This window comes from Sapajus apella, unplaced genomic scaffold (assembly GCF_009761245.1).
Source record: "Sapajus apella isolate SASKATOON/1434 unplaced genomic scaffold, GSC_monkey_1.0 scaffold80, whole genome shotgun sequence".
Classification (NCBI taxonomy): Eukaryota; Metazoa; Chordata; class Mammalia; order Primates; family Cebidae; genus Sapajus; species Sapajus apella.
The window spans coordinates 9,150,162-9,162,609 of NW_022437020.1; the positions used below are offsets into that span (position 1 = coordinate 9,150,162).

Here is a 12,448-nt window from a genome sequence, read left to right on the forward strand (position 1 = left end):
CTGCCTCAGCCTCCTGAGTAGCCGGGATTACAGGCACGCGCCACCATGCCCAGCTAATTTTTTGTACTTTTAGTAGAGACGGGGTTTCACCATGTTAACCAGGATGGTCTCGATCTCTTGACCTCGTGATCCACCCGCCTCAGCCTCCCAAAGTGCTGGGATTACAGGCTTGAGCCACCGCGCCCGGCCAAGCATCATCTTTTTAAACTGCATTCTTTCTCCTTTCTCTCTGCTACTTTGTGGACACCTGGACACCCTATAATGTCTGTGCTTGAAAAAGAAAATAACTTTTATAAATCAGTTTTCAGACTAACCCCAGACCAGGTAGAAATTGTACAGGTTCTTCAACCTCCATCCAGCCCAGGAATCATTCCCAAGCGTGTCTGTATTCCATGCGTGGGAATGATTTCTGGGTGTCAGCATATTTGCAGTGTCAACATATTTGCAGACTTCTGCTTTTTACCACTTCTCTCCCAGCTTGAGTTTATTAGATGTCAGTCCTGCAGAAATGCAGTGGGTACATGTCTAGAAAGAGCTCTGGGAACTGGCGGCATCTGCTTTCTCTGCTTCCTCATGTTGAGGGAAATCATTGGTACACACAGCCACTCATTTCTTATTGATGACTTTCTTCTGATAAAGCAGTACCCCCAGAGGAAGCACAGGAGGTTTCCCCACAAGTGTTCTTTCTTGGCTGGGTGGTCATTGTCACATGCTGTTTGAATCCATGAAGGTCAAGGAGCCCTTGAGTTGGGGCAGCCAGATTGGCGCACACACACACACACACACACACACACACACACACAGGCACACCTCTTCCCTCTGAATTATAAGCTTCTTGAGTGTCAGTTCTGTCTGCAGCCTCTGCATCTTCATATCCACCCCAGTGCCTGGCAGAATGGTTTACACATAGCAATGCTCAAGAAAGCGCTGTTGGATGTACGGGCACAAGTTCAAGACAGCATCCCTGTTATAGCATAATAACATGTGCACTTGTTTGGGAGAAGATGGGGATCTCTGACCCAGGGCTTACAGGAGAAATGGGATTTGGATGAGAGGAAGGGGACTGTGAATCCAGGAGGGAGCAAATGGAGCAAGGTGCAGAGGTGAGAAGGGCTGTGTTTCTGCTTCATCATGCTTGCAGGGCACGGTGGGAACAGACCAGCCTGTCTGCAGAATCTCAGCTCCTTTACTGACCTCACACTACCACCACTGCTTTTTACTCTTTCCCTCCAGGCTTGAGTTTACCGGGATATCAGTCCTGCAGACACGCATGGGTGTAAGCCTAGAAAGAGCCCTGGGAACAGGCAACATCTGCTTTCTCCAAGAGGAGAAAGGAGGCTCACTCTCAGGAATGTGTGCAGAGACCCTCTGTATTAGTCCATTTTCACACTGCTGATACAGACACACCCGAGACTGGGTAATTTGTAAAGAAAAAGAGGTTTAATGGACTCACAGTTCCACATGACTGGGGAGGTCTCACAATCTTGGTGGAAAGTGAAGGGCACATCTTACATGGGGCAGGCAAGAGAGAGAATGAAAGCCAAGCAAAAGCGGTTTCCCCTGATAAAACCATCAGATGTCTTGAGACTTACTACCATGAGAACATTATGATTTAATTATCTCCCAGCTGGTGCCACCCACGACACATACAAATAATGGGAGCTACCCGTAATTCTCTATCTCATTCAAGATGAGATTTGGGTGGGGACACAGCCAAACGGTATCATTGTCTTAGCTCCAGGCCTAGCCTGCCTTGTGCTTCCCATGGTGTCCTCCCATCTTGGCCCCTTTGGTCACCATGATAACCCACATTCCAGTAGGGGTACAGGGGAGATCTGCAGCCCAGAGCACCCCGGCAGCCCCTTGAGCACATGAGCCAGTCAGTTACCAACAGCAAGGCTACACCCTTGTGGCCCCCAAAGCCTTCCTACAAATGTCAATGTTGGGCCCACTTTGTGAGCCCTGCAGTTTATTTATGAACAAGGAGTTTCTACACTTTGATTGGCAGCTTTTCCTTGGCCTTGGATACCCTGTTTTGCGAGTGTGCCCCACCCCCTAATTTCTTTCACCTAGAATAAATTAACCCCACAAATGACCACCAGCAGGAAGGCAAAAGGCATCACTGTAGATCAGAGACTGCTCTGGGTGGGCAGGGAGAAGCTATGAAAGAGGCAGGGAGACATATAGTTGGAAAAGTGGGTTGGGGCTGACTAGGGGCCTGTGAGGCTGCAGAGGAAGGACTTTGGATGTTCTGCTAAAGGCTGAGTGGGCCGGGGAAAGCTGAAAGGTCTTGAGGAGACCTTGATGTTTCTGGATGATTGATCTGGTTACAAGTGCAGAGTAGATGGCTTGCAGGTCTTGCTCAAGCCTGCAAACACTGATTTAGTGTCTGCTGCATAGTGGGCCTGAGGTTGAGCTGCGGAGGCAGCCAGGCAGGGCTCTGCACTGTGGGTGTGCAGTTCGGGTTCTGGTTGGCCATGCTGTCTGCCACAGCACAGGAAATGTGGCTGCGTCAGTGCTGCCCAGATCAGTGGAGAGGTTAATACAAAGGATCTCGAGCTGGACAGAGCCCAGGAAAGTGCCCGCGTCCACTGTGACTTGCCCAAAATCCACATGGAGTCAGTTAAGCAGCCTGAGGCCAAGCCCCTGCTCCTTCTGCAGTTCAGGGCTCCAGTTCCAGCTCCAGCTCAGGGGACATGGAGGAGCTGTTAGGAGGAAGGCTGCCATTGCAGGAACAGCCACACCTATGCCCTTCCCCAAGGGATTTGTGCCATAATTGGCTCATGTCACAGTAATAAGTTGATTCTTTGCTGCTGTTTTGTGTATTTTATGATGGTCCTCAAAGTTTTATTTAAAGGCTTTTCAATGGACACCTAAGATTTGTTGTCAAAGCCAAAACCATAACCAGCCTCCTCTGCATCTTGCGTTTGGCTGCCATTTCAGTTTGGGTCCAAACCATTCAATGTTGAATGACCATAATGCCCATGTAGAGTGAGTGGAGGGGGTTGGATTGCAGTCTGGACCTCTTGGTTCCATGTTCAGCTTTCTGGCCCTTGCCCCTGAGACCTAAGTGTGTCTCTGTGAATTCAGGAAGGAGAGGCAGATAGGAGCATTTGGATCCTTTTTTGACTTGGCATTGCAAAGTCCACATGGTGTCCTACCTGTGAGCCTGTTGCTGGGTTGACTGTCATGCTTATCCGGAGACTCCTCATGCACTTTGCAGGATGACCACCAGAAAAAATATTGGGACGAGAATTGACCCTAGGCATCAGCTAATCCAAGCCATTTAATTAACAGATTAAAACCAACAATAACAGAGTGAAGAGCGATACAATGGTGAATTATGGATTACGGAAAGATTAGGGAAAAACCCCACTTTGCTGCATTGAGCTGGAGGCATCAGATTGTACTCGTGTTAAATATAGAGCTGTGTCCATTAATGGGCTGAGAAGCAGTGACGCCCCAGCAGTGATGAGCACACCACATCCAGATCTTGGTTTCTGAATACCAATTTTTTGCTAAAGGGAAGCAAGGCCTGGGCTTAGAAAGTACAAGAGGAGACTGGAAGATCTTGTTTTGCCAGGAAGTAAGGAAGTACCTCAGAACTGATAGTGATATGTCACAGGAACAGAGGGGGCACCCTCCCACCCAGAATAGGGCTCCCCCTGGACAAACTGGGGATGACTTGGGCATCAAAAAAAGATGATACGTGGAATAAGAAAGAATCCATGAGTCCCTAGTGATACTTAAAGAGGTGAGGAGACAATGCTTTTCTGTACAGAAGAATGCCAGGTAATTAACACGTAGAAAGAGAGGCCGTTTTCCAAAACTTTGACTTTGCAACCACCATTGCACTACTTGATTCAGGCCAGGATCAGCAACGGATGCTAAACCCACTGGGCAAAACGATGTAGAAACACAGAATAGTCAGATAGTCTCAGAATATGACCCCACAGATTATTTACTAATCACAAAGGGTGTAATGTTAACCTTTACAAAGGTGGGATCTGACACACAACACCTTAACCAAGAGACCGAGCAGGACATCACCTGTAGCAGGATAACCTGACGTCAGGGACCCTGGGTGGGATTCAGTGGGAACCCCATGCATGGACTCTAAGGCTGTTGCCAAAATAGCTAACTTGAATCTAAACTTCAGGAAAAAAACTGAGTAAATTCAGATTGTGGGATATTCTATAAGACAGGCAGTGAAACGCACCAGTGTCTGCCCCCGATGAAGAGGCATTGTCATTGCATTAAGTTCCAGGACTTAATGTAACGACAATGTCCAAAAAAAAAAAAAAAGGTGTGAAGACTCTTCTAGATGAAAGAAAAGTCAAGGGACATGACAAGGCAATGCAGTGTGGGATTGCGACGTAATGCAGTCGTGATGGGGTTCCAGATCAGGACACAAAATAGTTATGAACCACATTTCTGGGATAATTGAGAGTATTTGAACATGGGCTGTGAATTCAGTAATATCGTATTGATGTTACACTTATCGAAAAGGATAATTACATGACTACCCTGTATAAACATTTGTTGTTCTTCAGGGATATGTGCTAAACTATTTACGGGTGAAGCATTGTGACGTATAATTTACTGGCAAATGATTCATCAAAAATGAAAAGTGTGCATGTTTGTGCGGAGAGGGAGGAGCAAAAGCCAATGTTGAACAGTCAGTGAGTCGGGGTGGAGAGTGTGTAGGTGTTCACTGTGTCCCACTGCAGCTTTTCTGAAGCTTAAAAAAATGTTCAAAATTAAAAAATGTAGGGAGTAAAGCAGTAACAGTGAAACCGGCTCGGGGCAATGGAGTGACTTGTCTAAAAAAATCAGCTCAGAAGTTACTCTCCTGATCTTAGATCCAGTACTGCCCGTCCCCTTTTGTCCATGTGAACAGACAGACGGACAGACAGAGAGACACAGACACAGAGCGACAGAATCCCTCATTCCCCTGATTCAAAGATCAGAGCTTTGAGAGGGTGTAGACGCAGTCTTTCCAAACTCCTGGAGTTGGCAAAGGAGACCATAAAGGCAGGCGCTCATCGCCATCTAGTGGCCACATAAGGATGCCTGTCAAGTGCCACCAGCTTTTGAGCCGATCTCATCCCACATTATTTGGAGCTTTCCCGCAGCCTCTGCCTGGTTGTTACATTTTCCCATTTGCAAAGCATTCGTTTTTGTTTTTATTTCTGCTCCTCTAATTTTCCAATACGTATTTCCAGTTGCTTCGAAGAAACAGGCCCAAAAGTAGATTTCCTCTCCCCAGAAACCAATATTCTTCGATAATCAAGAAGAAAAAGTCTTGCTCTGATATATTTCACCAGGTTCCTTTGACCACCCCATGCCAGAAAACCACTGGCCCTTCTGACCCCCTCTTGTGGAAATAAGGAAAGACCAATGAGAAATGAGAAGAGCAAAGGCAATTTATTTCGCAGGACTGCAACAGCAAGGGCATCGGCCACCATCACTTGCATGTGGCAGAGACCCACAGGCTGGCAGAGGAGTGGGAGCTTTCTAGTGGGACAAAGGAAAGACTTTGGGTGTGTCCCATCTGGAGGCTGTTGGCATGGGGAAGCTGGAGTGGGGGGCTCACTGCAGGCTGGGCATCCTATGGGATTGGTAGGTGTGCAGAGTTGGCTTTCTCTGGTTGGTGATAAATGGAAAGTGAGGACAAAACTTAGAGAAGCTGTCAGTTATTAACCGAGTCCTGGCCATTTTAGACTGACTTGTATGGAAATGATGGTTTAGCTTTCCGGGTTGTTACTAGAAATAAGAAGTGGTTCATGCCTATAATTGCAGCACTTTGGGAGGACGAGGCAGGTGGATTGCCCGAGGTCAGGAGTTCCAGACCATCCTGGCCAGCATGGTGAAACACTGTCTCTACTAAAAATAAAAAAATTAGCTGGCGTGGTGGCATATGCGTACAGCCCCAGCTACTTGGGAGGCTGAGGCAGGAGAATCCCTCGAACCCGGGAAGTGGAGGTTGAAGTGAGTCAAGGTCGTGCCACTGCACAAAAAAAAGAAAAAAGAAAAAAAGAAGAAGCTGGGCTATTTACTATAGATAAAGAGGTTGGTTTCCCAGGCAGGTCACTGTAGGTTGTGGGTCAGAGTTCTATTTTTATATATTGTGTGGCCATCATCTGTTTGTATATCAAGCTCACTCTGGAAGCAGCCTGTCCACCAGCACCCTGTCACGGTGCAGACCGCTGCAGGCTGCAGCTCCTCTAATCACAGGGAAGGCGGGCTTGAAGGGAGGGCAGAGACTCGGGTTTGGGGGTTCGGCTTTCTTCTCCAGTCTGGGGAAGGCGTCTCTAAGCTTCAGTGGCCTCCTGTGTACCCAGGCAATTTCTGCTGCGCTTCCTCCCTCCCTGTGAGCCACCTCAGTGGGTGGCACTGAGCACACACCCACAGCTCCCTCTGGAGGCTGGAGGGTCACTTGCAGGAGCTCAGATTGCCTGTGAGTTTGTAAGTGCAGATGGGAACAGGTAGCTAGCTCCTCTGTGCCTGCCATCATGGCAGGCTCTGTGGGGGGGAGAGGGGGAGAGGGACATGTGCAGGCCTCTTGGGACCCCAGCTGGAGCAGGCACACAGAGGTGCACTCGAATTAACCCTTGCTTAGCCCATGTGAGCCCTGAGCCCACCCTCCAAGTGTGCTTTTCCCTTCTCTCCACTACCAGGCGCTCCGCGTGAAATGGTCCCATCTCAGATTGCCCTGGGTAGATCTAGACTGGCTCATAGACATCTCCTGCCAGATCACGGAGCTCGACCTTTCTGCCAACTGCCTGGCGACCCTCCCATCCGTCATCCCCTGGGGCCTCATCAACCTCCGGAAGCTGAACCTCTCGGACAACCACCTGGGGGAGCTCCCTGGCGTGCAGTCATCGGATGAAATCATCTGTTCCAGGTGGCTCCCTGGGGTGTGCACAGAGTTGTGTGTGACCCCGCTGTCACCGTGGTGCTCCCGCGTTGTATTTTGTGTTGGGGGCGGTGGGGGGGCACAAAATGTTCTGGCTAAAATAGAAGGAGTTTTGCCTGCCCTTAAGCCAGCCTCCTTTTCAGGTGAAAACAGAGAGGTCTAGAGAGATCGTTTGTCTGGCTCAAGTTTACACAGCTCACCTGCAGCCGTGCAGAATCCTTGCCTGAGATGCTCGCCTCGGTCCTGCCCGGGAATCAGATGAGGGCAGCCAAACCTTCCCAGGCTGGTGGATGCAATGGGGCTCTGGGGCACCACTTTTTACTCCACCTCCAGGGAAAGTGGGAAGGGCCTCAGAGAACGGGTTAACTCTGCAGGACTCTGGCAGCAGGTGGACCTTGTGAGCAGCCCAGGCCTGCTTCTTCTGGAGGCCTTAGGAGAAGGCTTGAGCTTTACCCCTGAGCTTGCATGGGAAGGGCAAGAACCTTATTTGATTTCTTTAGGATACGTATCTGCAAGTCCTCATTCCATAAAAGGGTTGAGTTGATTTTTAAATGAAGGCTTTAAGTGAATTAAGAGCCAAGAGTGAGCAGGCACGGCACGGTGGCTCATGCCTGTAATCCCAGCACTTTGGGAGGCCGAGGCAGGTGGATTACCCAAAGTTGGGAGCTCGAGACCAGCCTAGGCAACATGGTGAAACCCCGTCTGTACTAAAAAATACAAAAATTAGCCGGGCATGCTGGTGGGCACCTGTAATCCCAGCTACTTGGGAGGCTGAGGCAGGAGAATCACTTGAACTCTGGAGGTGGAGGTTGCAGTGAGCCGAGATCGTCCCACTGCACTCCAGGCTGGGCGACAAGAGCAAGACTCCATCTCCAAAAAAACCAAAACCAAGAATGTTGGAAAGAGCTTGGGGTAGACAGTAACCCACGGGATGCCCAAGTGAGAACAGGAAAGAAGGCTGCACGCCAGAACTTAAATACAAGTGCCATCCAAGTGGGGCCCTTCCCCTGGGCCAGACGGACAGTTCCAGAAGGTTCAAAGCCCTGCTCTGTGGTGCCTTGGCAGCTTTCAGGGCAGCCACCCATTTTGCTATTACATGTGTACGAAGGATTTGAATCCCTGTTCGTCAGTCCGGGGCCCACCAATGAGAGATTTGTCTTTATCTACACAGGACGCAGTAAGAGTTCTTCAAATGAATTAAAAATCATATGCACAACATTTTCAGTGCACACTCTTTAACTTTGCACAGGGAGAATGAGAGAAAAAAATACACCTCCCTGTTGTAAAATATGTCCATTCTGTGTTTTCCCTCCTCCCCCTGCCGCCTGCCTGCCGCATTCTCCACCCCAGGCTACTTGAAATTGACATTTCCAGCAACAAATTGTCCCACCTCCCGCCTGGATTCTTGCATCTCTCAAAACTTCAGAAACTGTCAGCTTCAAAAAATTGTTTAGAAAAACTGTTCGAAGAGGAAAATGGTATGTTTTCTCATCAGTGACCTGAATGAATTAGTCATTTGCTTCTTGGTAGGGATATTTTTAGCAATTCACACTTTGTCTCTTTTTTTTTAAGCTACTAACTGGATCGGTTTACGGAAGCTACAGGAACTTGATCTGTCTGACAATAAATTGACAGAACTCCCCGCCCCGTTTCTTCACTCTTTCAAGTCGCTCCATTCTCTGAATGTCTCCAGAAACAACCTAAAGGTGTTTCCAGATCCCTGGGCCTGCCCTTTGGTAAGTATGGTATCAAAAGTCATGAAAGCCACAGTCAACTCTGCATCTCAGCTAGCCTCAGAAAGCCTTCGGGCGCATCAGGTCAGCTCAGCCCCTCGGCCGCCAAGCTGGTTAGTGGGACCTGTTCCCACATTGCAGCATTGTCACTGAGTATACAGCGAGGCTGAGTGCCCCAGGCAGGTGACTCACCTGAAAGCCAGCCTGCCTGGCTCTGGGTTCAAGAGCCACCCCGCAACACCCACAGAACTTTACCTAGGGACAGCTCGCACCCTGGCACAGGACACATTGTGCCTGAAAAAAGAGAGTTCAGTTCTTTTAGAGCAACTATCACCTGAGAGTGAGAAATCGTCAGTGGGCACTCACAGCACTGCTGATTAAATGGGGTTTTTGCTTCTGGGAAATTTTGCTGGTTCAAACAGATGGAACAGCATAAAGAATGTGTGTGTGTGTGTGCGTGCGCGTGCGTGCATGTTCTGGTTGTTGGTTTTAAACCAGGAAACTTTCCATCACTGGCATTAGCGTTCCTGGTTTGACCATTTGTGTGTGGGAAACCAGCTTCTCACTCCAGCACAGCCCTGAATTGTTCTGTTATTTCCAAGGACAATGGGCCGGAAGTTCTGGAATGAAGGAAAAAGACCATGAGCTCCCCCAGAAAACCCCATTCCTGTCCCTCCCTTGGAGCAGGGGCGGGAGGACGGGGACCGTGAGGGCGTGTGGCCTCCCAACAACGCTCAGTCTCCTCCATCACACAACGTCGTTGTAATGGTCTATTCTTAACATGCAACTTGGAAACAGTCTCATAGGTACCACTGCATTTAAAGAGCTAACTAATATACATATTTTTTCTTGTCAATCTCTTAGAAATGTTGTAAAGCTTCCAGAAATGCCCTGGAATGTCTGCCAGACAAAATGGCTCTCTTTTGGAAAAATCACCTGAAGGACGTGGATTTTTCAGAAAATGCACTGAAAGAAGTTCCCCTGGGACTTTTCCAGCTTGATGTAAGCCTAATAGCCCTTCCTTCCTTCCTCATTTTCAGCTTTTGAGAGAAAATTGCTCCACGTTGCAGCGAAATCCATGTGCTTTTCCTGAGCTTCTGAGACAGATATAAGAGGAAAAGGTGAAGAAAAAGTTCAGCTGTCAAAAATACGCATGGCCGAGAATGGTGGTGAGGGCGGCCCGTGGAAAGCAGACGCAGCTATGTTGGGTGGTGGGCGATGGTTTGTATCCCTCGGGACTTTCTTTAGGCCCACGGCCTGCCCGTCTATGAAGCTGAGTGGACACTGTGAGCTCCAGGAAGGCCTCTCCCTGGAGCCCTGTGTGCCCACCCCAGCACAGAGGTGCCTTCTCACTTTAGGTTGTTTTAGGGGCGGGTCCTTAGGCAGGAAGGCTGTGGATCACACTCATTGCTTAGAGCTCTGGGCCAACCCCAGAAGGGGCCCCATCAGTGCCTGCTAAAGGCATCAGGGCAGTCCCTCCAGAGGCCCCGTGGTGGACCCCCAGGCACAGTGCCCAGGCCACCCCGCACCGGCGTCAGCCCCCGGTCCTGCCAGGCCACTGCCCGGGTCCCCATGAGCTCTCCTCCAAGGCCTGGTGCGACCTCTTGTGTGCAGCGGCCCCCGCAAGGTAGCGAAAGCCCCTTCAGTGTGTGTATCCTCACAGAGGAGGGGCTGTCATGTCCTAGGCTCCTGACAAGCACAGGGCAAAGCCAGGGACCCAGGGACAGGACCTACACTGCTCAGAGGAAAAGAGCCACATGGGGCCACCCTCAGGGGTCCCACATCATACCCCTCACAGGGCCCTCCTGGCCTTCAGGCCTTGCCCACAGCCATCAGGGCCCTGCTCTGAGCCTGTCTTCTCATATTTCACACCAACAACTCGCAGGCTTAGTTTTTTGGCTTCCCCCAAAGCTCAGAAGCAGCCAATTAGGAGAGGCGGAGCCTGCAGAATGGGTGTCTGCTCAGGGTCTCCTCCTCCACACTGGGAAGGGTCGGGTGGGTATGTGGGGGCTTGGGGGGCCCTGCAGCCTGGCACATGGCAGGAACTCCATAGAATTTCAGCAGATGGGGCCTGGCTGCAGTGGCTTTGATGGCAGGTGGTGGCGTGAGCATTTTCAACAGGGCAAGAGACAGAAGCACCAGGAATGGAGAATTTAATGTGGGGCCACAAACAGACTGTGGCCCTCCTGAGGCCACCCTGGTTGTGGGCGGGATAGTTGGTGGCTGTGGCGATGTCCTCAAACAGGGTGATAGCATGTCTGTGGCACTCCTGTAAAGGAAAACATGGGCCAGGCATGAAGGCTCAGACATGGTGACTCAGACCTGTACTCCCAGCACTTTGGGAGGCCAAAATGGGAGGCCAACTCGAGGTCAGGAGTTTGAGGCTGTGGCAAGCTGTGATCAGGCCACTGTGCTCCAGCCTAAGCGACAGAGAGAGACCCTATCTCTAAAAAAGTAAATAGAAAGAGATAATAACCAAAAACGAATGAAACATGTTACAGGTCCAAGGTAGCACCTCACCCCGTTAGTGACTGTGTTCCCTGCAGGGTCTGTTTGCAGTGGGGCTGAGGGAGGGGCACCCACGAGGGGCACTCCAGACACGCTGGTAGTCCTGGGGGACCCAGCTCGGGACTCTGTAACAGCTAGAGGAGGACACGCAGTTAGGGCAATTACCCTTGGTGGCACTGCCACCCCCGTCCCCAGACCTGGGCCGGCCCAGGAGGCCACCCACCAAGAGGCAGTGGACACCAGCACTGTGCCGAACACACCCCACGCCACCCCCACCGGTGATGACCCCGTGTCCCGCGAACCCTCAGAGTCTGGCACTTTCCCCAGAGAGGCCTCCAATAATCAGCATTTTTTTTTTTTTTTTTTTTTAAAGACAGTCTCGTTCTGTTGCACAGGCTGGAATGCAATGGCGAGATCTTGGCTCACTGCAAACTCCGCCTCTCTGGTTCAAGCAATTCTCCTGCCTCAGCCTCCTGAGTAGCTGGCATGACAGGTGTCCACATCACTCCTGGCTAATTTTTGTATTCTTTTAGTAGAGATGGGGTTTCACCATGTTAGCCAGGTTGGCCTCAACCTCCTGACCTCAGATGATCTGCCCGCCTCGGCCTCCCAAAGTGCTGGGATTACAGGCCTGAGCCACCGCGCCCGGCCAGTCAGCACTCTTAAGAATGGAATCCTTCATGCTAACAACTACCTGGGCTGCTTTCCCTCTAGAACAATTGCCTTTCACTGACTTTGAGGGCAGCGCTCCTGTAGATAGCCCCGTCGCTCTGTGTGAGGTCATTTCTTGAGTTTGAAGAGACTGCTGAGCCCCACACTATTGGGAGCTGTGTGAAGGTGAATTGGTTGGAACTGTTTGACTGCGCTTGGTCGGGAAACTGGCTCTTCAGTCTCTCCTGCCTGCTGTGTCTGACGCCATCTTTGCTTCTCTCTCCCTCCCTGTCTCTCTCAGGCCCTGATGTTCTTGAGGTTACAGGGAAACCAGCTGGCGGCACTTCCACCTCCAGAGAAGTGGACCTGCAGGCAGCTCAAAACCCTGGATCTCTCCAGAAACCAACTTGGCAAGTAAGCAGGGGCCTCTCCTCCCCGGCCACTTCCAAAGCATGTGTGGGGCAGCGGCTGAGCCGGTCCTTGGGATGGTGGCATGCCAGGGCTGCTGAACCACCGGCCCGGGGCTCAACAGCAGAAATCACTGCCTCACAGTCCTGGGGGCTGAAATCCGGGGTGGCAGCACCCACAGGGCTGCTTGATTTCTCCTGAGGCCCCTCTCCTTAGCTTGCAGACGCTG

At 50.6% G+C, this 12,448-nt stretch overlaps 1 protein-coding gene across 3 annotated transcripts in view; it reads left to right on the forward strand.

Moving 5' to 3' along the window:
• The window catches only part of LRRK1 (leucine rich repeat kinase 1), a 147,983-nt gene that overhangs the window by 79,672 nt on the left and 55,863 nt on the right, over positions 1–12,448 (forward strand). For all 3 annotated transcript variants that reach the window (XM_032252866.1, XM_032252865.1, XM_032252868.1), the window contains 5 exons: positions 6,681–6,907; positions 8,270–8,397; positions 8,492–8,655; positions 9,517–9,654; positions 12,113–12,225. In XM_032252866.1, coding sequence (XP_032108757.1) covers positions 6,681–6,907; positions 8,270–8,397; positions 8,492–8,655; positions 9,517–9,654; positions 12,113–12,225 — 770 coding nt within the window. The remainder of the gene's footprint in view (positions 1–6,680; positions 6,908–8,269; positions 8,398–8,491; positions 8,656–9,516; positions 9,655–12,112; positions 12,226–12,448) is intronic.